The 27665-nt window shown below is 42.2% G+C and overlaps 1 protein-coding gene across 1 annotated transcript; it reads right to left on the minus strand.

The window, feature by feature from the left end:
• Positions 1-27279, minus strand: mmrn2a (multimerin 2a; the record flags this gene model as incomplete). The annotated part of the gene is made up of 13 exons (XM_079229460.1): positions 1-825; positions 1222-1702; positions 1736-1791; positions 3822-4185; positions 4448-4912; positions 5067-5300; positions 5658-6088; positions 10493-10796; positions 12015-12028; positions 13591-13665; positions 14178-14284; positions 16152-16274; positions 27062-27279. The coding sequence occupies 13 exons, from the start codon at positions 27277-27279 to the stop codon at positions 422-424; spliced, it is 3276 nt and encodes a 1091-aa protein (XP_079085586.1). The 3' UTR covers positions 1-421.
• Between the last annotated feature and the right edge of the window lie 386 nt (positions 27280-27665).

Here is a 27665-nt window from a genome sequence, read left to right on the forward strand (position 1 = left end):
TTTTGTGCTGGAACAATTTCTTGTACAATCTGTGTTTTTTTACATTTCTGTTTGTGTTCTCATTTAACAAACAAAATGTAACATTTTAATCAGTGAGCTTCAGAGGTGCTGATGTGTTTTCTTTAGGACACAGCCAGGCTATCTGTTTTCTACCTGCTTTTAGCCTTTATGCTAAGCTAAGCAAAATAACTGCCTGTCAGCTCTGTACTGAACACAAAGAAACACATGCTTCAGTTTGAGGCTTCGCTTGAATTTAGTGGCAATTGGAGCGAGTTGGAAGATCAATATTTTAGCCTGCAGATTTATCAGAACTGAGTGGTGGTTTAAGGGTTGAGGGCGCTTTTGGAATAAACCTCCACTAACTGGAATATGTTTGCATATGTTTTAACTCCCAGAGTCTCTGATCAGTGTCTTTCCTCCATCAGTTGGTCCGGTGCAGCAGCAGTATGGTGAACACATTGTCCTCTGACTCCGTCCGAACGGCTCCCTTCAGTTCCAGCCTCACCTCTTCCCCCTCCCTCAGCGGCAGGAGGCCCACATCGGTGACCGGCCCAGCCACTGTCGCCTCCCGGCGGTGTAGAGACACCGGAGGCCCGTCCGACCCCCTCCTCAGGACCACGTGGGTGGGGCCGGGCCTCAGGTCCAAGGTGAGGACGAACAGGTAGATCCCGTTCAGCGGAGCCGTGAAGGTGCCGGTGTCGGAGTAAGACTGACCCCGGTTCAGTGACGCTTCAAACGCGATGACGCTGTTCGAGATGCTCAAAGGGGAACCGGCCACAAGCAGCAGGGACTCTCCTGACAGGCTGGGCGGGACCGGAGCAACACCTGGAGAGGAGAGGAGGAACAGGAGTCTGTAAAAGGTGTCTCTTGATGAACCACAAGCAAGAACAACAAGCCTACTCGTACTGGCAGATTTGTTCTTTATTGAAAAGTTTACCTCTATGGATGTTTTTACTCTTTTTAGTTGTATGTATTGTGTTGGTTGTTGTTTTTGCATTTTTTTTATGACATACTATGAATTTTCAATGCAACTTTTAGTACATTTTCATGGCATGCTATACTATAATAGGAGTAGTAAGTTTTGTAAAACATCATAAAATGTCAATTTCATGGCTTTTTTTTACAAAGAAAATCTGACTTTGTATTACATTTAAAGACAGCATGACATTTTTGTGAATTAAGATATATTTCACGACACAAAAACCTAGAGACTCCACTCACCTGATGTCTCCCTCCTGCTGCGATGGTTTTCTCCTCTTCCTGGTCCTCCTCCTCTCTTCTTCTCTTTCTTTCCGTCTTTGTTCTTCACCAGCTGCCACAGTTTGTCCAGCTCCAGCGTGGCATCCGATCCCGCCAGCACGTCGGCGTTACTGAAGACGTTCTTGAACACCCTGAGGTGTTCCTCCAGACCCCTCTTCAGCCTCATCACCTCCAGCTGCAGTTTGGCCTCCACGTCAGCGGGCGGAGCCTCCATCTCGCTTGAAGCGTTGCAGGATTTCTCCTCCAGCCGGACCACCTTCAGCCTCAGTTCCTCCACGGTTTTCTCCAGATTCCACAGATCACTGCCGTCCCCTGCATGCTCCGGACGCCTCCCCTCGGGGTGGAGGAGCAGCTGGCGCTCGCGGGCTGGAACTCCATCACCGCTCCTCCTCATGCTTCCAGGGAGCCAGTCGTCAGAGAGAAGATGGGAGGAGGAGGAAGAGGAGGAGGAGGAGGAAGAGGAGGAAGAGGAGGAGGAGGAGGAGGAGGAGGAGGAGGAGGGCTGGTCAGCAGATGGCATCTCCTCTTTACCTGCTGGGCAGCAGAAGCAGAAAGAAATGAGTCACTGTGTTAAAAAGAGAGCTGGAGTTGGTGGTCTCGAGGTTTAAGATGCTGACAGTGTATCACAACATCCTCTTTGCTGTATCCAATAAAGGCAAACTATTCCTTAAATGCTGTCAAGTTGCAGTGCAAATTCACGTTACTTGTATTTTGTATACTTCAATATTTCTTTTTTATGTAACTTTATACGTGTACACTACATCTCAGAGGGACATCATTCCTATACACACACAATGGAAACATTACATTAACAAAACATTTTCATTCCCAACTCGTCACCCCTTCCGTTTAGGAAAAGTCGTTTGGCTTAAAATCATTATGTTTTTGACAACTTGTAAATGAGAACGGGCTGGTTCCCCAGCTCTATAACACTCAATGGGAACATGAATAAGATGTTCCCCAGCTCTATAACACTCAATGGGAACATGAATAAGATGTTCCCCAGCTCTATAGCACTTAATGGGAACATGAATAAGATGTTCCCCAGCTCTATAGCACTTAATGGGAACATGAATAAGATGTTCCCCAGCTCTATAGCACTTAATGGGAACATGAATAAGATGTTCCCCAGCTCTATAGCACTTAATGGGAACATGAATAAGATGTTCCCCAGCTCTATAGCACTTAATGGGAACATGAATAAGATGTTCCCCAGCTCTATAGCACTTAATGGGAACATGAATAAGATGTTCCCCAGCTCTATAACACTCAATGGGAACATGAATAAGATGTTCCCCAGCTCTATAGCACTTAATGGGAACATGAATAAGATGTTCCCCAGCTCTATAGCACTTAATGGGAACATGAATAAGATGTTCCCCAGCTCTATAACACTCAATGGGAACATGAATAAGATGTCCCCCGGCTCTATTGGGTTTCTACATGGGCTGCCGGTGCCTATTTATCATTAGAGAAATTGGCAACGCAGTGACAAAATCTTGAATCATATTTGATATTTGATATATATATATATATATATATATATATATATATATATATATATATATATATATACTTTATTCATCCCCAAGGAGAAATTTGTTAAAATTGCAGTTCACAAGCTTCACGAGCAGAGATAGACAGATGTGTGAGAGACTCTGAAAGGAATCAGCAATCATCTGTTGCAAGCACTTCTGTCAGGATACTGTGAAAGTTTGAGCAATTATGACAAAACATGTTCTTATAATAGTTACAGACTAAACCTTTAATGCAGCAGTAATATAATCCAAAGCATCATATAGTGTATAAAACACTGACTAAAGCTGACTGTGGGTCAGTCAGCGTGTGAAGGGGGTTTCTCCCAGCCGCCACTAGAGGCTGCTACAAAGCTGTTCAGACTATTTTAACACAATGCTCACATAATGGATATTACAATATGGTTGAGGAGAATACATGTATTTAGATACATGTATTTATTTATTTTGTTTATTCATATTTGTTGTATAAGTATATGCTTATATCGCACTCTGGATTTTGTCATCCATCATTTTCGGTGTAGTCGTGTTTGTGGAAGTTCTTTTAAGATGGAAATGTCTTTTGAATTTGTGCCAAAACACTTTCACACCTGATTGGGATTCACCTGGATAAATAAAGGTTGATATAAATAAGGGTCTTTAGAGACCTAAATATACATAGAGTACCAAAAGACAAAAGTACAAGTTAGGATAAAATATACACAATATTATTAGATTTTAACTATTGATACATTCATGTGTTCATCAATGTCATGTTGCAGCTGATAAAGGTGGACCTCATTTTAAATATTGTATATACTGCTGGGTAACTTTATCAATACAAATACTTCTACTCCGCTACATCTATTTAAGAACTTTAGTTACTCTGCAGATTCAAAATATACTTGTTAAGTGGCATACAGTGGAAATACTCATGTAAAGTACAAGTACCTAAATTGTACTTGAGTAAATGTACCACCAAAATGAAAGTCTTTGTATGTTTTATAGCTGAAGTACAAACTAAAGCTTCCTCCGGGTGCGTCCTACCTGTGTTGCCGGGCAGGGAGGTGATGCTCAGGCCGTGTCCTCTCAGTTGCTCCTGCAGGTGCCTCAGCTGCTCCTGCAGAGATGGGATGGACATGGCCTTCCGGTCCTCTTCGGGCCAATCCATGAACTCCAGCACCTCCTCCCCCCCCAGCAGCAGCTCCAGCACGTCGCTGTGTCGTATGCCGTCCGTCAGCAGAGACTTGAAGGAGGCCGACAGGTGGTGCATCTCCCCCAACAGCTTCCTGTCCGCCTCCTTCAGGCCGGAGACCTCGGCCACAGCGACCGTCACCGAGCTGCTCAGCCGGGCCAGGCTTTGATCCAGAGTCTTGGTCCGGTTGTGCTCTGAGGCCAGAGACCCCTTCACCTGCAGGATGAGGGAGAGAAATGAAAGCATGATGTTTCATTTCAATTCGTATTATTCTAGTGTTGTTTTTTGACCAACATATCTGTATCTTTATCTATCTCTTTTTTATTTTTAAGGTTGTTCTCTGTTCTGATCTCAACTTTGAGGGGCCTTAGCTCCTTTACTATAAATAAAGACCTGAAACTCAATATAAAGCTGATAGTAATTGTATAGAAATATGTCTCTTTAGTAAAAAACTATCAAAATAATGTATTTGTCATACCTGCTGGAGGCCATGTTGGAGCGCCTCCACTGCCGGCTCCCAGTATCCCGCTTCGCTCCACTGCCCCGCCACCCCGTCGCTCTCCTCGTCCAGGGCTAACCTGTTCTCATTGGCCAGCTCCGTCACATTAGCCACGCCCCTCTCCAGTTGAGCAATGGCGGCCCTCAGCACCTTGCAGTCGCAGTCCATGGTGGAGTTGTGCTTGTAGAAGGCTTCGTACAAATAGTCCACGTCCACGTCCATCTCAAGCAGCCGCTCGCCCTGCCAGCTGAGGTTCCCCGCCAGCTCGCCCACCCGCCTCAACACCGTCTCCCTCGCTGCCTCCACCTCCAGCCCCGTCTCCATGAACTGGACCTGACTGGTGCGGGCCGTCTGGTTGATGTGCTTCTCCAGCTTGTTAAAGTCTTGCCTCAGCTGCTGGACGTCCACCGACGTCAAATCCATGTCCTCCATCAGGCCGTCCACCTGCACAACAACATGATGAGGATTTATTTAACTTAATTTAGGGGCCGCTGTTCAACAGGACTCTGCGCTGATTGATCATGGCTGACAGTGACTGTGAACAGAAATATGGGGAACGTAGATCCAGAGGGAATAAATGTGTTTTGGTTTGACCGACCTTCACTGTGTTGTTGACCACCATGTTGTCCAGTCGCTCGATGGCCTCCCAGAGCGCCGAGGAGGTGTATGAGGGCTGCAGCGGGGGATGGGGGGTAAGCAGGGAGGGAGGAGGGGTCAGATCCCCCAGCTGTTCCTCAGTGGTCAGATCCTTCAGCTGATACTCAGGGGTCAGATCCTGGTCCTGATCCAGCTTCAGCTCAGTTAGTGTAGTATTCATGGCCTGCAGGCTGACCTGGGGTCAGAGACAGCAGTTACATGGCTGTGATGGTGTTTAATTATCCTTATCAAATAAAGATACATTTTAAAAAAAATCAGCTGATTACACCTTCATGGGCATTAAAATACCAGTTTGTTTCTTTCAAAATACAATTTTTTTTTAACTAATATTACTTTGAGGTTTTCTTGTCTGCGAACCAAAGAAAGATAAGACCTTTTAAATCTTTAATTTGGTTTCATTTTCTGGATTTAAAATTAAAGTAAACAAAAAATGAATTGCTTTAAAAAAACGACAGAGATCAATAAATACAAAATGAAAATAGCTAGTGAATGGAGGGTCCTCAATAGAGAGCTGTCCCTGTTGTCCACCGACCTGCAACATCTTCTGGTGGCGTTTTAGCTTCATGTCGATGTCCATCTTGAAGCTGGTGAGGTTGTAGTGCAGCATTGCATGCTGGGAGTGCAGCCTGTTCTCCATGTCTGTTCGCTGGTGCTCCATCTGCCTCTGGACCTCCCTGACATGCTGAAACGCCTCATCCAGTTTGGCGTCCAGGCGCTCCTCCGCTGCCTCGTCGAACTCGGGGCTGGCCGGGGGCCCGGACTGCATCTCCACCTCCCGCTGGCTGCTCTTCAGCTGGGCCACGTCCCGGGACAGGTCCCCTACCTGCCGGCTAAGGTGCTCCAGTGAGCGGTTGAAGCCCTGCAGGAGCGGCTGCAGCTGGGACATGACCAGGGCCATCATGTGGGGGACGGGGAGGGCGATAGGGGGTTCTGGGTATGGGAGGTCAGCATCCACCTCATCCACTGAAAACATAATTTACAAATTGCAGACATTGTTTTCATTCTAAGCTTCTCACCAAAAGCTATCCACTGATTAAAGATTTAAGATTCAAGATATTTGTATTGTCATATGCACAGATAACAGACAGTTACTCTGTACAATGAAAAGCTTATTTTGCCTCTTTACACACAAATTACAATAAACTTAAGGTAAAAAAAAAAAAAATTAAGAATACAAAAAACATTGCTATAAATGCTAATAGTATCAGAAAATATATGTATTGCACTGATCATATATATTACATATAGATATTGATAATAACTAATAACCGCTTCTCATATCCCCAGGCACCAAAATAGTGTCGTACTGACTCAAAAAAGTCAAATAACAAATATATAGAATGATCAAACTAAAATATTGAATCACAACAATGCCAAATTTACAATATTTTAATATTTAGAGGAATCAATACTGTCACCAGAATCAAGGATACAGTTAGCATGGTAGCATGCTATTTTATCGTTTAACTTCTTGGTGTCACAATATAGTGAACAGCAGCTCATAATGTTAGGATTCATTTTCCTCTGGGAAAATATGAACCAGACTTCAGCATTTTTAGAAAAGCTAAAATAAAAAATGCTTTTCTTGCACCCACCCACACTCACAAAAACACAAAGCTAATCTTAACAAGCGAGAACACACACACACACACACACACACACACACACACACACACACACACACACACATGGTTATACATGGCTCTCTGGGGACATATAGCTGGTTGGCTTCGCTCTAAAATGGAACCAGTTTTTCTTTCCAAACTGGAATATAAACACAGTAAAACCATCCGCCTGGAAAACGCTCCAGCAGGAAAAACAAAAACACCTAAAAACGGCTCCGAAGCCTCCAAAAACACTGATGGTGTCACACAGAAGAGCTGTCGGAGATTGAGTCAAAAATGACACAAGCCGAGTTTCCAGCTAGGGGACATGTTCGGAGATAAGATGAGTTTTCACGGTTTGTTTCTGTTGGTTCAGAAGAGGCCGACAGAGTGAAGCCAGAACACACACTGACCGCGGGACGCTGCCGGTCCTCCAGCTGGACCTCATTCATCGGAGGCCTGAGCCGCCTCGGGGCTGCGTGGATCCATTTGATCCTGAGTGTTGTTGTTATTTCTGGAGTTTGAAACAAACCCAACTGTGCTTACATTTCCTGCTATTTATCTGTATCCTGATGATGTTTGAATCCAGAGCCCCATTAATCTCCTCCCAGCGGTCTTTCCACCAGATTTCTATCACATTTACTGTTTCTTGCATGAAATCCTTTTAAGCTTTCATGGCCTTCAGCTTGCTGATAGATATTACTATTCAGGTATCACTGTTTTTACAACCACCAGCAGACAATAATTGTGACCAAAGTGAATAAAAAGTAATGTCACGGTATGACAAAACAAGTTTAAATAGTTTCCTTTTGTCCCAATAGTTTTCCTGCATCAGGGGGACAAAAAACACAATGTAATATATGCCAGTTAAAACTGTTTAAAGGCAGTGGTGGAATGTAACCAAGTACATTTACTCAGTACTGTTCTTGAGTATATATATATTTGACATACTTGAACTCAACTTGAGTATTTCCATTTTATACTTGATACTTTTACTAACGGCATTCAACTGATAATGGGTTAAAGGAAAGGAATATATTAAATACAGTATATTATGGAGCGAATATACCAGAGTAGAGAACCAAAGTTGTCCGCTTCTCGCTCAGAAGAGAGCGAAGAAATTCAGTCTTCATGGTTTCAGCTGAATCCCAGAAGTCCTACTGCTCACAAAAGATCCTAAAACAGTCTCCAGCAAGCTTTCACCAAAAAAGGGAGATGCCACACGTCTTTCACAAGGCCCCGATATAGCTTCAGCATCATGCTAGCATCATAACATGACCCACCGTGCGACATCTTCCTTAAGGCCCTGACACTGGTGCCAATCTATTACGCCTAAAAAAAGATGAAGTCAGACCAGTAGACTCCAGCACACATGTAACTTCTGCTGACAGAGTCTGATTCAAGCAGTCGAAGCAGATGGCCGCCCACCCAGAGCCGACGTTTCTACCATTTTTTTCTTGCCACTGTCACTCATTGGCAAATGTTGAGTCTCAGTATGTATATATATAGAGCATGGTCTAGACATACTATGTATATGTATATATATATATATGTATATATGTATATGAAAAGTGTCTTCCAATAACTTCTGTAATGATTTTACTGACAAAAGAAAAACATTTTTTTAACTAACACAGCTAGCGTGACACAATCCCACACTTCTTGAGATGAGAATGTTCTTATCAAATTAGGAATTTATATTTACATTTCACTTCTTCAAAGGGCCGTTTGAGCTTTAGGTTCAGTTTAGGGTGAGGAGGGGTCAGGAATGCATCATGGCAATGAGGGTCCCCACATGTATAGAAATACAAACACGAGTGTGTGTTTGCCTCGGGTCACTCCATTGCTGTCCTCTGGAGACACAGTCCAGACACAACCACCTTAAACACACACACACGCTTTCATCACAACCTGTTTTCTTTACAACAGACCCAACTCAACCGCATGCTGCAGGGTCCTGAGAGGTCAAAGGTCACAGTACAGTGAGACCACGCTGCGACAGGAAGTTCCAGGTCACCTCCAGCTTAGAGTGGAGGCTGTGGGGGCGTTTGGAGGTTGAAATCCAACACACCCCGGTCAGCTGGCAGTGTTTCTATCTAATGATTGTGTGATTTACGGACCCGGAGACGAGTCGACTTCCTGTCCGGACAAAACAAACTGTGGTTCTGTTTTCTTCTTCTGACGTTTTGTTGTAAATGTCACAATTAAAAAGGTAAGGCGATACTTTAATGAGGCATGTGGGGAAACAGAGACAACACAGCCGCTGACTGAGCACGAGGAAACTGAAGAGAACGGAAACTTCTGCATTTATCACCTGCCTAATGTTTAAAATTGACTTCTGCTTTTATTACAATTTGTTGAAAAGTCTGCATTATGCATGGTGAATAAACATCCATGAATCTGCCTAGAAATCATAGATTTGTTTTCTTCTTAGAGTCGCAGAACCTGCTTGAGAATCATAATGTTTTTAGGCTTTCTTCAGTATCAAAGTAATCCAGTGATGGTTGTCTGTACATCCATGGGTGCATCATAAACATGAGCTGCTAACAGGTAATTCTGCAAACTTAATATTTCAACACACACATTTAAGTACATTATCATCCTCCTATAAACATACATGCAGGGTTTTCCGAACTGCCGGGAAGGAAGGATATCAATCTAAAAAACTGAGGTAGGATTTGATGGCGCAGCAGAATACTCCTTTAAGGATGATGTAATGCTGGCCGGTGGGAGGTCAAAGGTCAGAGAGAACTGAGCACTGTGGGAACCTGAGAGCGAAGCCCATCCCCAAACAAGCTCCACACAGGACGGAGGAAGTTTGTGTGTGTGTGTGTGTGTGTGTGTGTGTGTGTGTGTGTGTGTGTGTGTGTGTGTGTGTGTGTGTGTGTGATGTAATGCACATGCTGGTCTGATGACACAGGAGGTGTAAAATAGTGTCATCTTTTTAGTCCACACACACACAATGTATAGGAGACAGAAGAAAGGGAGGATTTCCTGTGGAGGAAGTGTGTGCATGTGTGTGTGTGTGTGTGTGTGTGTGTGTGTGTGTGTGTGTGTGTGTGTGTGTGTCTGTGTGTGTGTGTGGGAGGGGGGGGGGTTATCGGAGGTGTCATTTGCAGAGGAATGAAGCTCAGCGTTATAAATCCCTCATAGGATATGAATGAGACATGAGGATTACTATCAACTCCAACTGCCTTCACACACACAAACACGCACGCACGCACACACACACACACACACACACACACACACACACACACACACACACACACACACACACACACACACACACACACATTAATAACAGTAGTTGGATCATTATGTGTAGTTGGTTGACGTAGATCTCATTTTGAACTATTAACCAATGATTATTTTCATTTTGGATGAATTTTGCTGATTATTTTCTCCATTAATCGAATGATTGTTTGGTTTGTAAAACAGTCTCGACCGCAACAATATTACGAAAACATTAAAATTATTGACATTATCCAAAGGAAACATCTGTAAAAACATAAGATGTCATCATGTAAAAATACTGCTGACACCTCAACACCTGAACAGGCAGATATTCCTCTGACAGCCGATCATACTCTCATGCGATCCAAAATATTCACTTTTAACATCATGTTCCTTTGACTGATCACCAAAAATCAACAGCGAGAAGATTTCTCCAGCAGCCATTTTGATTGGTCAAAGCAGGAAAAGCGTTGCATAAAAGATGCTACAGGTCACAGCTTTAGAGTCATATTTGATCAAAACTCACCAGTAAGATTGTATTTCTGCTGCCCGTGGTGCTGATGGGGCTGCTGGGGCTGATGGGGCTGGTGGGGCTGCTGGGGCATGATGGGGTGATGGGGCTGATGGGGCTGGTGGGGCTGATGAGGCTGATGAGGCTGGTGGGGCTGATGGGGCTGGTGGGGCTGGTGGGGCTGGGGCAAGATGGGCTGGATGGGCTGGTGGGGGTGATCGTCATATGTGTCCTTGGTATGATGAGGAGTGGGATGGGGGTTGGGGTTGTGGTGGTGGTCTGGGTCCGGGACCAGGTCTGTGGTGTTGTACTGGTTGTCCTGGTAGCCGGTGTCATACAGCGCCTGGTGGTCGTTCTGTTCGCTGTTCGGGTCGGCGCGCTGCTGCTGGAGCTGCTGCTGCTGGAGCTGCTGCTGCTGGAGCTGCTGCTGCTGCTGGAGCTGCTGCTGCTGGAGCTGGAGCTGGAATCCTGAAAACACACACAGGTGGATAGATACGTGAAGAAAGGAACATTCTACTTCTGCTCCACTACATCTCAAAAGGGAAATATTGTACGGTTTTACTACATTTATCTGACAGCTTAAGTTTCGTTACAAATTAGAAACACTAAATATTGACACATAAATGTGGTCTGGCAGTAATAAAAGCTCAATCGGGCTGCACGGTGGTGTCGTGGCTAGCACTGCCACCTCCCAGCAAGAGGGGCAAGGGTTCGATCCCCGATCCCGGATGGTCTGTGTGGAGTTTGCTCGTTCTCCTGCTTCCTCCCACATTCCAAAGCCTTGCAGCTGAGGTTAATTAGAGACGGATGCCCGTAGGTGTGAATGGTTGTCTGTCTCTATATGTGCCCTGCGATAACTCTGCCTTCACCCAATGTCAGCTGGGATCGGCTCCAGCACCCCCTGCGACCCCGATTAGGATAAGGGTCTGGATAATGAAGTGGAATGTTGATCACACCCTGAACATGAATACAAGTAAATACAAGCAATTATAAACAAGTTATCATAAAAATATAATGAACACAAGAGTTCAGAGGCAGCAGTGGATGTTTCCCACAAGACTAATTCAATGAAATTTAGCATTGATAGCGGCTTACTTCTTGTAATACTTACTGAATTTATTATTCATGTTTTTTGATAACAGTAAAATCTTGTTTAACCGAAATGAACTGAGAGTGAGATCAACAGGAAGTCAGGCAGACGTCTAGAGAGTGAGACAGAAGGGGCTGATGGGAAACAGGCTGATGTATTTGGGGATTTCTGAGTTCATTGTTCAAACTTTCAGTCAGAGCGACAGCAGGAACAAGGAGCTCCACAGGAGTGACCTGCAGTCCACATGCAGGGCAGAAATACCCCACGCTGCCTCTGCAACACTGGAGATGAAACAAAAAGAGGAGGAAGTCCTGCAGAGTCATCAAATATGTTCACAAATTAATGTTCTTTCTTATCTTCAATTTTAGCCACAAAAACACATTTTGACTCAACATGTAAAGTTATTTAAATGTTTTGACTGCAAACTTCAGCAGTACCTTTCTGTACTCTCTCGACGTACACTGGGTGGACACAATAACAGAAACACATCCATTGTGTGAACAGGTTGTAAAGTTGAATGTGATGACTCAGCTCTGAGGTGTTTGTATTTTAAGGTGTTCCTGTTATTGTGTCCAGTCCGTTTCTGTTGGGCCGCAGGTCTGTTGATAATTTAATTACGTTGACTTCAGCTTGCAGGAAGTCGGTTCAATCGGAGGCGTGGTGGGAGCGGACTGTACCATTGGAGGTGTGTGTGTGTGTGTGTGTGTGTGTGTGTGTGTGTGAAACCGCCTCTTTGTTTGTCTTTCTTTGTTAAATCAAGCCTCTAAAGGCCAAAGGTCTATTTTAGTCTGAATTCTTTCCAAAAGAATACTGTTTTGATTCTCAGAGTTCTCAGTGCCACTCATGGTACAAATATGTCATGTTATTTTGTACATGGAGGACAAAACGCTGCACAATGGTTCAACCAGACTGACAAATGAAAGTGCTCAAAGAGACAAAGATCCTCTGGAGCAACAGTTCAATAAGAAGAGAAGAAATCAGAAGTTTAGCATCAAAATGTGTGCAGATTTATATCGGAAAAAGTTCCTGTTTCAGCGTTTCAAGTGCACAAACATGCTTCTAACAAGGTGTAACTATAAAGGTGCACTCAGTAGAATGCAGATCTCCATCAGGTGACGACAACTGCGGTATTGTGTGAATACAACTCACAATCCAGGCACTGATGGGCTGTAAGGCATCCTAAAACTCAAAAACAGAAACCGATGAATGCAGGCAATAAACTCCAAGTCATCGTTTAAGACACGTCATACAATCTTGCCAAAATAAACTTGAACTCACCAAACTGTCTGCCCCGCGTGTCAGCGGCTGAGTGATATAGATCTTGACATAGATCTTATGATATTTTTGTGCATTTTCCTACAAAAGCCGACAACGCGTGTCAAATTCCGCTCGTTAAATGCACACGGTCTTTTCAAAATAAACTTCCATCTCCAATCTAAAAGCATGAAACGACATTCAATATAGCGGCCATCTCAGACATCTGACAAAAAAAATAAGGGTCAACATACACAAACACTGTTCATCATCCACTCCCCAGCATCTGAAACGTCCATCAGCAGGATCGTGAGCACCGAGCAGTCATCTAACCCCCACCCGGCTGGGCTGGGCTGAAGTTAAAACAAACAAACCTCCTGTCCGCTCTCGCTTCCTTTACTTCATCAGGTCACAGTAACATTCATTCACTGTCAAGCTGCGGTGACCTCTGACCTCGCTGTAGTGTACAGTGTTTAACAGTATTGGTGCACTCGCCCACTCTTCCAGTGTGTGTGAGTGTGAGTGAGTCACTGTGTGTTACAGGCTGAGGATGGAGGAGGAGGTTAACACCACTCTACTGTTTCACAGCTTCCTCACTTTGTTCAAGAGGAATGAGTCAGACTGCTCTGACACTGCTAACTAAGGGTGTGTGTGTGTGTGTTCCCATGCACGGATGCAGAGAAAAACAAAGGAAAATTTGATTTTAACAAGGTCTCAGATGGAAAAAGCTGAAACTCGGACACGTGGAAGGTGAGCGGTGTCATCGTACCTCGAGCGAGGAGCTCCGTTCTCACGTCAGATCCTTCAATCAGAGATGCTGAGCTTCCAGAATCCAGCTGTGCATCTGCCAGAGTCAAACACAACAAGCTTTAAACACACTGGAAACATACACATATACACACACGTTTATGGATAACGACTTTTGTATTTTCATTGATAAACTTTGAGTTTCAGTACAAACAAAAGGCTGAGAATAGAAGAGAGGACGTCCTTCTTTAGATAACAGTTAAACACTGCAGTTTCCCACACAAAGACATCCAAAATCTGGACTGAATTAAATTCCTGAGCGATACCAAAGTTGAGCTGTTTTTGCAAAAAAAAATAGACTCCTGCAGAGAAAATTAGAACAGGGAGAACGAGAGGTCGAGTTTCTATTCAGAAACACACTGAAACCAGACTTTGGATCTTTTCCCACACAATTATCTGTATTTATTGCGTGAATGCTGATTCGGGACGTTCACCAATAACAGAGTACTTCCTAGACCGTGGTATTCCTGCTTTTACTGAAGTACCAGATCTGATCTGAGAACTTCTTCCTTCACAGGTAACAACAAAGCGATGCTCCTGCTGACCCACCTGCGTCCTCACAGTTGTGTCCTCCGTGTCCCGGACAGCAGCGCCACAGCAGAGCGGTGAAGATCTGCTGCTTCTGCCTGTAGACCGGCCGGGTGGACAGCTTGTACCTACACACACACACACACACACAGAGAGAAAGAGAAAGAGAGAGAGAGAAATACGCTGAAGCCAAAACTCACATTTGAAACTGAACAACACCTGAAATTGAATGTATCAAATCACAACATTGATGAGACGGAAAGCAGCTGGAACAAGAGGACAGAGATCTGATCTCAGATCAGCGCTCTGCTGCTGCTGTCGGGAAAGAAATTTAAACCCCTGAAACTTTCCAGGAACTGGAATCTGTTTGACAGTGTGGATGAATCATCTAAGGGGCTTTCAGCGGGGTTCCCTAAGTGCAAATAGTTTGCAAAAACTTTGCGTCATGTCCATCTGATCCTTCAGCTAAAGTGGACACGAGAAAATGTGGAAAATGTCATTTAAGTTTTTTAATGAAATGTTGTGACTGTGGATCAGGTTTCAGGAAATGTCTCTTAGTTTGGTCGTTGTATTAACTGTTCCAGTCAGTTTTAATGCAGGCACACTGTATTATTATCTTGTACATTAGCTTTATTATTTCTTCCCCACATTACAACTTATGGATAATCAGCGATGGAAGAAATATTCAGATAATTTGCTTCAGTAAAAGTACCCACACAGTGAAAGTACCTTTGTATTCAAAACTATACTGTATATGTATCTCTGAGATGTAGAGGAGTAGAAGTATAAAGTAGCATAACATGGAAATGCTCAAAGTACAATCACCTTGAATTTGTACTTAGGTAAATGCACTTGAGATAAACTACATATTAACAGTGAAATTAGTTGTAGTTATCCATGAATGATATCTGAGAGGTTATGTATCTGAACAGATTCCTCTTAACTGAGAAGAAGATTTCTGAATGAGGATTTGATCGTCTTCATAGAAAGGCTTCAGGTCTAATTCCTCAGTCCACTGGATTGTAAAAAAACAGGATTTTACTAAGAATCATTATAATAATAATATGAATTTCAACGAAAGGAGGGACGTGTTATAGCCAACTGAGGAACAGGAACAAGGCTGTATCCTGTTGTTTGGTACGTTTGGCATCTTTGCTTAACGGTGATAAAATCGTTTCACTGCTCATGTTGTGATTTCGTGTTTTTATTTCACAAAGCAAAACATGAAAAATAATTTAACAGCACTGTGGGACGCGTCCATTTAATATTCTCTGTTTTTCTTTATGTCTTGAATTCTCATTTTTACTTTTTCTGTTTATGCATTTTGCATTGATCCTGCCACCGACCGCTTCTCTGTAGAGGTTGTGCGTATGGCAAATAAAGAACTTTAATTTAGTCTCATGCAAATAATACATTACTATCAAACCTGTAATTATAAACTCATCTGTTTGTTTCGTTGCCCAGGATGTGAGGAACACTTTGGGCTTTTGGCAATTTCTCAATATGTTCACTATTTTTACAAACCAAACAATCAATCAATTAATGGAGACTAAATGCATTAGTAATATTAATCTGATTATATAATGTATATGTATACAACGGTCACATGGGACTATATCTTCTACTTCTAATACTTTAACAACATTTTACCGATTATAATTACATACTTTTACTGAAGTAACATTTTCAATGGAGGACTTTTACTTGTAACAGAATATATTTATGGTGTGGTAGAAGTACTTTTACTGAAGTGAAGCATCTGAATACTTCTTAGCTGCTGGCAAACACACACACACACACACACACACACACACACACACACACACACACACACACACACACACACCCACACCAAAATACTCTCGAAATCTGATAATAACCTTATACCACTCTGCCTGTACATTACTGTAATAGGATGACTCGGGTGACCCCCTTCAGGACTTTTCCTCTACTACTTCCTCACTTCCCCACTGACACTCATCTTTGTGTACTCACATGATCAGCTGACAGTCGGGCGTCCCACTCGGACATGGACTCTGAGACTTGATGGTGTACTTCTCCGTTCCGCACGCCACCGCCATGGTAACCACACGCCGCTGCACGAACGCACACCAGTTCCTGCACAAGAGTCAGAGTCAGGATGCTGACTATACATTCGGAGGGAGAATTTGCTTGTTTGCAGTTTGTTGTTGCCTCCTTCCTGTTTGGGGTCAGGGGTCAAACATGGTGTCCTCTTCTCACAGACCTCCAGCATTTAAGTTGGGGAAATAATGTACTTTGTTAAATTTGGACAGAGCCCGGCTAGCTGTTTCCCCCTATTTCCAGTCTTTATGCTAAGCTAACCCGTTGCTGGCTGTAGCCTCACATTTACTGAACCGACAGAGTATATTTTTTTTAATACCAAACTATTTCTTTCACAATACAATAATGTTGGAACACACAAGAGGAAATAGTGCCTTGGGGAATACTTTCAACAGCGGATGAATCCACATTTGGCGCATTTAGCTCGATGCACTTTGAGGTCTGAACATGAACCTTAATGACAAGAGGTTCCATTTAAATATAATTAATTCACACACACACACACACACAGTGTGGTTTCAATCAGACTCAATGAGCAGCTGTGGCGAATAAAGCCGACTATCAACATGTGTGTGTGTGATGAGGTCATAGGGTTACAGACGTGAGATAAGGTGTGTTTAGGGTCACCACAGACCACAGACCACCTCTGTGTGTGTGTGTGTGTGTGTGTGTGTGTGTGTGTGTGTGTGTGTGTGTGTGTGTGTGTGTTGTTGTACAGAAACACGCCATGAAGTCACGGAGAAGAACCAAGAGGGGTTTTTCCTTCATGGGTTTATAACATTCAACATAATCACAAAAGATACATTTACCCCTTAAAAACTCATTCACTCTGGGAAAACATTGCCACCAAACAAGAGGGCTCGTCAGCGTTGGCAAATCCTGGGGCACACGACTTCAAAGAAACACAAAACGACTATAAAGAGACGCAAAACAACTAAGTGATGCAAAATGACTACAAAGAGACACAAAACGACTATAAAGAGATACCAAACGACTACAAAGAGATACCAAACGACTACAAAGTCATGCAAAATAACTATAGAGATGCAAAACGACTACAAAGAGATACCAAACGACAACAAATAGATACCAAACGACTACAAAGTCATGCAAAATGACTACAAAGAGATACCAAATGACTACAAAGAGATACCAAATGACTACAAAGAGACGCAAAACGACTTAAAAGGGATGCCAAACAACTACAAAGAGATGCCAAATGACTACAGCGATACCAAACGACTACAAAGAGATACACAATTACTACAAAGAGACGCTAAATAACTACAGAGATACCAAACGACTACAGAGATGCAAAATAACTACAAAGAGACACAAAACTATTACAAAGAGATGCCAAATAATAAAAGAGGGACACAAAATGTTCACAAAGAGATGAAAAGACAGGTTTTTATTCTAATTTAGGACATGTTTTGATCCATGGGACTGTTGTCTCGTAATCATCATACGGTTGTAGAACATTCAAAGATTGATTTTATTTCATGTAAGACTATTTAAAGTTGTTTACTTGGCTTTCATGTATTCCAAGGCTTCTGTTTGTGTCGTCTTTTTCCTCATACACCCTCCGTCTGATCTGTTCTGCATGGTGTGGATGTGTGTTTACTGTATTGTTGTAATGTTAATGCAGAGCTGTTTGTCTCATCACTTCCTGTCTGCTTCACTCTGGTTGACAGTGTCACCAACAGCTCCACTTTCATGTTTCACAATCACTCCTTTTTCTGGAAGAGACTCTTTATACAAACACATTCATTCAGTAAACAAACACATTTTTCATTTATAGATCAACATCCCTCTTTTCTGTTCCTGTACAAAAAAAAATGCTTCTTGAACCAGCGTGTGTACACATTTGTGTCATTTGATTTGGATAAACATGAAACCATTAATGTTCCAAAAGAGCTTAGTTGTCCTCCCGGGACCTCCTCATCTATCTGAGTGGGTTGACCACGGAGCATTTTTATTTTTTTATGTTGTGGTGGACTGGGGAAGCTAGACCAAGTTTATTTGTTCTCCACATATTATCAGTATACTGCAGGATAAAGTCTCCCAATAATCTGTTTGGAGGTTATTAAACCATAAAAGCTTTGGTTCAAGTGTTTTTTTCCCCACCGACAAACAACAAAGTCTTAATACAGAGTTAGAAAATGGGGAGAAAAAGCTTACTCAAGAAAACTGATGCCTTTATTTGCTAAATACTGTAAATAAATGACAGAAATACACAGCGTAACCCCTCAGCAGTGTCTCTGTGCAAATATGTCATGTCCTGCTGGATAATAATAATAATAATAATAATAGCTTTATTTATATAGCACCTTTTGAAAACAAAGTTTTACAAAGTGCTCTACAGAGAAGCAAAGTATAGTTATACATAACTTCAATAGAAGTAAACAAAAAAGGACCATACCATAAAAGCAATGAATACATCGAAATCAAATAAATAAAAAGAACAAATGCAATCGAAGACAAACAAACAAATAAATAAAATAAACAAACAAACAAAAACAAGGGAACAAAACAACTGCATAAAAAAATCATAAAGCGACATAAAAAAACACTCAGAGGGGATGATGAATGACTAGCTATGTCCTGACTAGCTATGTCCTGTTACTTTAATTAAAGGCCATTATATTATTATTATTATTATATAATATCGTATTTTAAATTTTGTTGTGACCTGTTGCCTTTTGGGTAAGTGTTTGTTCATTGAAATGCTGAAGTGTTAAATGTTCCTTTACCAAAGTTGCGAGGCATAAAATATGTGACCTCAGTCCCCAGCTGGAGCATTGTGTCTGCTCAAAATGATATCTGCTGCTCTGAACTCGCCCTGAACCACGTGAGTACCAGATAGCAGCTATTACACAGGGATCTAATTGTAAATCCATTGTTTCTACATCGGAACAAAACCTTCTGACTCGGAAAAGCCCCATGTCATTTCCTGTGGAGAGCTATGACATCACCGAAGACACACACATGGCGGGGGCCAGGAAATATCCCGAGCTGCTATAACACACACAGACAAAAATACACACTTTGAAATACTGTTTTATGTATTTTTGGTGTTTGTCTGTACGCCAATTATTGATTAATTTAACTACCAGAGACACTTCTCACGTTGTCATTTCATACAAAACATATATTCTAATGCTTCTGCTGTTGCCTGGGCCCACACCTTTGTTCTGTCTGATATCTGGCAACTTCTCCTGCACCAGTGGGGGAAAACGCATTCAGATCTCTTAATTCAATAAAAGTAGTAATACTACAATGTATACATGCTCTCTTACTGCCGGGCCACGCCGCCCACCTGAGCAGAGCGCGTGCGTCGATGAACCTCTTGCTTTTCTGCAATCTCAACTGCGACACATCTAGAGTCTCGCCTATTGTTTTTTCCATGTGACGGTTCTGGTTCACAGCAAAAATAGACAGAAAAGATCTGGCTCACGCAGGCGGTGTGGCAGCTCTAACCTGTTAACATGGACGCCGGAATAAAAAGCATGAGGTTCCGCGACCCACAGGCAGACAGTGTGGCCTGCATGAGCATAACAATGCCTCTGACCACGACCGTGAGATTCAACTCTTCTTCTTTGTTTGGGAGGAGAGGGACACACACATCTGACAGAGATCTGCACTCTCCATAGCTGTCAGATACATGTAGTTCAGTAAAAAGTACAATATTTATGAGATGTAGGGGAGTATAAAGTAGCAGAACATTTAAATACTCAAGTGAAGTACAAGTACCTCACATTTGCACTGCATCCTCCATCCACCCTAACCTTTGACCTGTGACCAGTGTGCAGTAGATACATATTTATACAGGGTATAATTAAAAGGCCGTAAACAGGGTTCACGGTCCAGACTACTTTGAATCCACAGGTGAGTTTCAAGACATCAACAGGCTGAGTGGAAATGTAGATGTGAGGGGGCTGGAACGACATCAGAGTATAAATCTTTAATCTTAATCTTTGAGTTACATTTTTCATGTCAGACTGAACTCACATCAACTGAAGCCTCTCTCTTTCTTGTTTCTTTGCTTGTTCACATGATGCAGCTTAAATCTCAGATGTTATTATCTAATATATCTGTCCTCGTTTAGCCTGCGACTCCCCGTTTGTAAAAGCACAATTAGACTGGGGCACACTTTTAAAGAGGGGAGAGGGGGGGCATTTATACAATGAAAACAAATGTTAAGACATTTAAACTACTGGTGATGAATGAATGCCAATAACTTTAAACTCAAATATCAAATCACATCAATAAATAGCTGCTGATTGTCACTCCAAATATCCTGCAGCTATGGACAGATTTATGAGACGACAGACTCCTTCTGTCTTCAGGAGCGAGCAGTGTTCGAATTACACCGTGGTTTTAGGAGGAGCCCTTTTTGGGGAGGGTCAGGGTGGGAGGGTGCTATACACATGCGCACACACACCCATTATAGTGCACTTCTTTTGTGCAAAGGCATACTATCAATGCATTTGAATTTATATAGAGAAAATGTTGTCTGGTCCAAGAAAGAAACAGAAACAATATTGTTCAGTGGAAGGTAAGTGGTAAGCGGGAATTATTAGACACAAAATGATTAGAAATTGTGACGCACAAATAAACACGCATGGTTGACAAGTGCTTGACTATTATTTTGTAATTTATGAATGTATACAGAAACAAAACAGTCGCACCACAAATGTAGATATTTGAGAGCTGCCCCTAAATTTCTCAAACAAGGCTTTTTAGGAAATTCCAACCCTGAGAGCAAGACCCTCAGACTGAAGGTTGCAGGTTTAGTCTCTTTGCAGCCGTTTCTATTGTCGTCGTGCTAAATGAACCAGGAAATAACTGCTGGTTTGTGTTGAGCGTGTCAGACTGAAGAGATGGAACCTTTCCAACACAAACAGTCATCTAATTTAATTTGGTGCCGTCCCTCGTGTCTAACATCACAGAAGACACCTCTTCTTTATTTGGGGCTGAACCTCAAAGCGTCACAGGAGCGCAGCTGCAAACTGTCACCTTTTAGCTGTGTTTTTGTGAGCATTCGATAAAAAGATCCCTTTCAGAGCGAGACCCCGACTCATCCTGAGAGAGACGGACACAAACAAGCTGTGAGGTTTCGGCTGCAGGTTTCAGAGTTCAGGTTCAGATGTGAACGATGTTTGTAGGCGAGCTCGACTCTGAATGATGACACCAGAAGACCCCGAGGACCGGAGATAGAACAGAAGACTGGAGGGATCTGCATTGACGAGTGACCCGCAGGTTTCATTCAGATATCAGCACGTTATCTATTCTTAGTAGTGTTTGTCCTCAGGGTGGCTTGATAGGAAAAGGTCATGGGGTCATTAAAATGTAAAGGGTTCACCATCTGGAGAGCAGGAACATCTGCAGCGAGTTCAATGGAAATGTGACATGTGGATATTTATCTCTTGACCAGTGTTTGACTCGGCTGTTGTTCCTTTTTTCTTCTTCCATACTGATAATGCAATCTTTAAGGCCTCGTTCTCTTTATTATGGTTCGGTTGGGTTCAAAAGGTGTCACGGGGAATTTAAAACATATTAAAGTGCAAACATGTAAATGTAGAAATGATTTGCACAAAATACAAAAATAAAAACATGTCTATGCAAGAGCACACATTAGTTTTTCCATAATTTGCGACACCAGCTGGACTCCATGTGTCGCAGACTCTGAACAAACCACAACAATGACAGCAAAAACAACGGAAGACAGTTGTGTGGTGCAACATGTGTCTCGCCATGTTTACTTGTTTATATTTTTGCAACATTTGAGGCCCTGAAGGGAATATTTTGGTGTTGGTCGGGAAGCTTCAGCCTCCATCTGCTCCCTTGTGGCTAGAGAGAGAAGTAAGAAACCCTCAAACAAAATCCCATTGACACTTCTCATCCATAAACATCCGGTCGTGGAACAGAGACTCTCGTCATGTGGCCTACGAAATCCTCCAGAGATAAATACCTCCTCTCACTGTTGGTCATGATTAAATTCCCCGTCTCAGCAGAATGTATCCACCTGCATGATCATCAGTCTGATAACAACACTGCCTTTAAATCCTGTTTTTTTTCTCCCACTTTTCTTCGGACGCTGAGTGTCGTCCTTTCATCTGCCAGCTGTGTGTCTCCTGATAACGGCTGAATGAGCAGTAAATGACGCCTTCATGATCACACTATCTGCAGCTTTAACTTTCTTTGATCTGAATCACTCACTGAGCATCTTCGTCTTCCTCTTCAGTTCAAGTTGGATGAACTTTTACTTTGAAAGGATTCCAGCAAGGCCTTCGATTAGAAAATCAGCAGCAATTCAAGCAGCCGACTAGGTTGAAGGTCACAACAGCAAGACTGAAGAGCTGATGTTCCTCTTCGGCCTGAAGGCCACCACGCCGGACAGGAAGACTTTACTTCAAAATAAAAGCATGTATTTCTCTCTCTTTTTCTCTGCAGCAAGTTTCAAGATGATTTCAGAACAATGAAGTGAAACAAACGGCTAAAAGGAAAGACGGAAATTAATCTAAAAGCTCCAATAATGATGTGGAAAATTATCAGCATTGTTAATCAAATTATGTTTTGCTTCTTTATTTGAACATGGACAATGCATAATGAACACTAACCTGAAGGAGAGATTTAATGCACCACGTTTTGTAGCAATTTTTATTCCACTATAGTCACCGGGCTGGTACGTGAAATATTGAAATATCTCAAATATATTAGACGTTAAAAGAAGATTAGACATAACATGTTCTACAAAATACCAAAGCCGTCGCTTGGCTAAAACATGTAAAAAAAAAAAAAAAAACACGCACCGGAATACTTCTATAAATTCCTCCAAGCCTCAGATTTTCTCTCCTTTCAGTTAAACAACAAACTTTTCCAGGTCCACTTCATCAGCACTTAACTACCTGTTGACGTCTGACCTCTGAAGTATGCATACCCCCCCCTCTAAACTGCAAACGTGGAAAGCTGCTCTCCATTACAGCCAAACAGCACAAAGAGCTCCGTTTGTGAACGATGTCATTAAAGCAGCTGTTTAAAGTGTGGTGGTGTGGTGGGGGGGAGATCTTTGAGCTAATGGAGGGTTGTTTTGCTAAGAGCCCTCAGGGATCAGGGATCATTTTATCAGCGAATCTGCGGAAGAGTCCTGCAGTCTAATGCATGGATGTGGGTCAGAATAATGGCGGAGGCCCGTGTGGACGCGCTCGAGACATTTAATCCTCCTATTTGGTCTCAGAAACCCATTTCTAAAGGTTGTTCCTAAAACTAGCAAATATCAGCAAATATCCCCCCAAAAATGCAGCAGATCAGCTCCCTAATCAGTCAAATTGAAATATTTTCTTCTTAATGCTCATCTTTACGTACACTTTAACTCTTCAGCCATCTCTCCAACATCTTGCCCCAGAGTATTACAAAAGTGTAAAAATATCCAAAAATATCCATAAATCAAGCACAAAAAGTAGGTAAAGGTCCCATTAAAACTGTATTTCTTCATTAGATTGGACATAATGGGATGTCATTGGTAGCAACATTCAGCTCATCCTTTTAGTGTCATTTAGTTAGTAAGTATTTCTTTTAAGCATGCAGGGCGAGTTGGTTCCTCTGAAGCAACATTATCCCGCCATCAATTAAAGATGCAAACATAACGACGCTGCTTTGAGTAGATCCAACTGTTGCCTTTGGACTATGTGGTGAAGAAGGAATCACCAACATCAGAACAAGCCGAAGTATAGGTGTAAGATCCAGTGGAAGAAGTATTCAGATCCTTTACCGTATCGTCTGACGATGATTTAGCGTTTTATTGGTTTCAAACTACCTCGTAAACTGGCTGCTTGTTAAACAAGCCGGTTCTCAAGTCCAGTCTCGCATCTGAAGTTGATAATCGGACTGTAAACAACGAGCAGCACACGGAAAAAAGAAAGTCTTGATTAATGATCCTTGACTCCCTTCTGCCCTTGCACAGGTATGAAATGTGCTAAACATGGAGGGCATTGTCAATATCAGAGGGGAACTGAGTGGTGTACATTCACACAAAATTCCTGACTTGAAACTATCTAAACAGATTAGATTGTGACAAGTTGTAAGTGTTACTAAGTTGGTGAATTTTATGACCAGAAGCCTATTTCACGTCCATAAAGAAAAGTAAAAAAGGTGATTATTTCTGACAGGGTTACTAAAGGTGCGGAAGACTTTAACTGTGAGTTATTGGACAAAGTATGTTTCAGTCTGGACTGAAGTGGTGGGCAGACAGACTGGCATCCATACAGCCCTGCAGCTACAGGTTGTATTTTTACTCATGAAATAATAAACTGCAGTTAGAGATCGTTTTCTGCTCAGTGTGAAACCTGTTAGGAGCGGCTCGGTCTAATACCTGGAGGACAAACACATACAGGACACCTAGAGTCTGTCTGAGACTCATAAAATAAAAAAATGAATGTGTGTGTGTATGTGTGTGTGTGTGTGTGTGTGTGTCAGCAGCAGCCTGGGTGGTACCAGCCTATTATAAGCATGCTGGCAGTCAAAACATTTGAGCGCTCCCTGCTTCACACTTCTGTATGCAATGGGAGTGTGTGTGTGTGTGTGTGTGTGTGTGTGTGTGTGTGTGTGTGTGTGTGTGTGTGTGTGTGTGTGTGTGTGTGTGTGCGTGTGTGTGTGTGTGTGTGTGTGTGTGTAGTTCTATCTTTGTTTGGACCAATTATAGTTGTAGCCTTTGATATTTTCAGAAAGTGGATTTAGGGTAAACATGAGAGAATCAGAATCAGATTGGAAAGTGAAGGTATCTCAGTACATTTATGAAAGTACTGTACTTAAGTAAAGTACCTTTAAACTTGAATTGACTAGATCTTCAGAGTGCTGAAGTCCTTTATACTTCATCTCCACAACATTTCAGAAGGAAAAACTGTACTTTTTACTGCACTACATTTAGTCAAACGTGTTAGTTACTTTGCAGATTCAGATTAATACATGATGATGATTATTATGTAATAAACTACCCAGCACTATATAAAGTCATAAAATGAGCTCAACCTGCAACACTAAAGTGATGAACTAACATTTATAATAAAATAAAATACATAATATATTATTCTGAAGTGGGCCATTCTACACCATGAGTACTTTTAATGTTGGTACTTTGAAAGGTCATAATACTAAAGTCTAATTGTACTTGTAAGAGAGTATTTCTCAACTTTGGTATCTTCTTTCTTTTTTTCAATAAAAGATCTGAGTAGTTCTTCCACCATTGAGATTAGAGTTATAGAATGTATTATGTCCAATGACTATAGTGACCACAAGTATAGAGGAAACATGTGTGTGTGTGATGTCTGGAGAGGTGAGTGTGTCACTATTGTTTTAATATCTGAAACATGGGATTATGTTGGTCTATTTCATCTCTTTCCCAACTAAACAACTAAATGAATCAGCTATGTTCCAAAATCCCATTAAACATAAAACAGGTTTAGTTAAGATGCTGAGCTCCTGACCAGGAAGTGGAAACATGAATGTTGGCCGTCATGATTACTGCTTCAGCTTCAAACATCAGATCACAAACTACATTACCAACTAAAAAGGAAATATACAGGACATAACACCATCACAAACAACACCAGCTAGTTTAAATATACAGTCAGAAAGTTTAGTGGTTAGACAGTGGTTCCCAACCTATGGGTCAGGCCCCTCCAGAGGGTCACCAGATAGACCTGAAGGGTCACGAGATGATTGATGAGAGAGGAAAAAAGAAGAACATAAGTTCTGATACTAAAATCTGTGTTTAGTTTCCAGACTCAAGCCTTTGAATGTTCATTTGAACATGTATTTAAATGAAACCATGTGAGAAGTTTAGAGGAGAAATGTCTTCTGTAAGTTTACTGTAACTAGCAGTAACTAAAGCTGTAGTAAAAGGTGCAATAGATCTCTCTGAGTGTACGTACCACAGTACTTTGTTACATTGTTCCACTCCCATCATCTCAGCTAATAACGTGTGCATAATGTCGTTATTACTGACAGGAAGGATGGACTGGTTTGCCAAAATAAGTTGTCATAAGCCAGAATTGCACATGTTCAATGTTGTAATTGGTGAAAATAGGGATTTGTAGGTGTTTTCCAAAAACCAGAGCAGTATCATTAAAACAGAATATATGACTTCTTTTAATCTTCTTCATCAGCTGATTATTTTCTTTCAAGTGGACCAAAACCCAAACACATATTCAGTTTACTGTGATACAGTCTGACTCACAGGATGTAGACTCCGCCTGCCACAAAAGCATCCTCCCCCCAACGCTACGTGAAACAACAACAACCTGCGCGCTAAAAATGGCAAATTGACAAAGATTTGGATCGTGCAATGAAGCAGGTCTGTTTGGTTCTTTAGGTGAATGGTTAAAGAAATACAAAGGATGTGTTTAGAAGACTCTCGTGCCTGATGTTGATCCTTGTTATGACACACCTAGTGGTTGTATGCCTCCGCCAACCAGTCAAGTTGCAGTTTACATGTGTGTCTATACAACATTTCATCATTTCATCATTTTATCCTATGAGACATTTGTGTAATCTCAAGGCATTGCTGCGATATCACGTGCACGAGAATGGGATGGACATGTGAGGTCACAGTAACCTTGACCTTTGATCTTTTGACAACCCAAAAGCTCTGGCCGTACAACAATGAAAATCAGCAAATGTTCCATTATTGAAAGAGTGACAGATGCATTTCCATCAACATATGGATTAACTGACTTGACTTTCTACGTCCAATGGAACTTTCTTAGAAGGTAAAATGGCAGAGAGCAGAGAAAACATATGAATAAGCGGTGCTTTGGACTCACCCGGTTCGGGCTGGGTGGTTCCCTCTCTCCCCTGGAGGAGGGGTCTCTGTCGCCCCGGGGTGAAGCCTCTCGAGGTGGTCGGGAGACACTGCTCCTCCTCCTCCTCTTGCTCCCAGATCCTCCTCATCCTCCTCCACCTCAGGGTCTCGTGCTCTCACCTCACAGTGAGCGCTCACCAGTAAGCCCAGTACCAGCACCAGTCCTCTCACTGCCGTCATGTCTGCTCCCCTCCACATCACTGAGTGGACGCTCACACGACCACCAGCTGCTTTTAAACGGCTGGGGGGGGGGGGGGGGGGAGGCCACGCCTCCTGTTTCCTCTGCTCCCCCTCTCCCTTCTCTCTCAACAGGCTTCTTCTTCTCTATCTTCACTACATTTTATATATCATCTATAATCCTGTCACTTAATGTTGCCGCTGCTAAAGGTGGGGCGAACTCTAATGACTCTATATATACTGCTGGGTAGCTTAATCTATCATAATGTATGCTGATTATATTTTCTATCAATACATCTGCAAATTAATTGAAGCATTTAAACATTTGAAAAAAAAAATGATTTGAGTGTGAATGAGGCAACAATGACGTTTCACCTCTCTTATAATAA

Source organism: Taurulus bubalis, assembly GCF_910589615.1.
Source record: "Taurulus bubalis genome assembly, chromosome: 14".
In the NCBI taxonomy this organism is placed as follows: Eukaryota; Metazoa; Chordata; class Actinopteri; order Perciformes; family Cottidae; genus Taurulus; species Taurulus bubalis.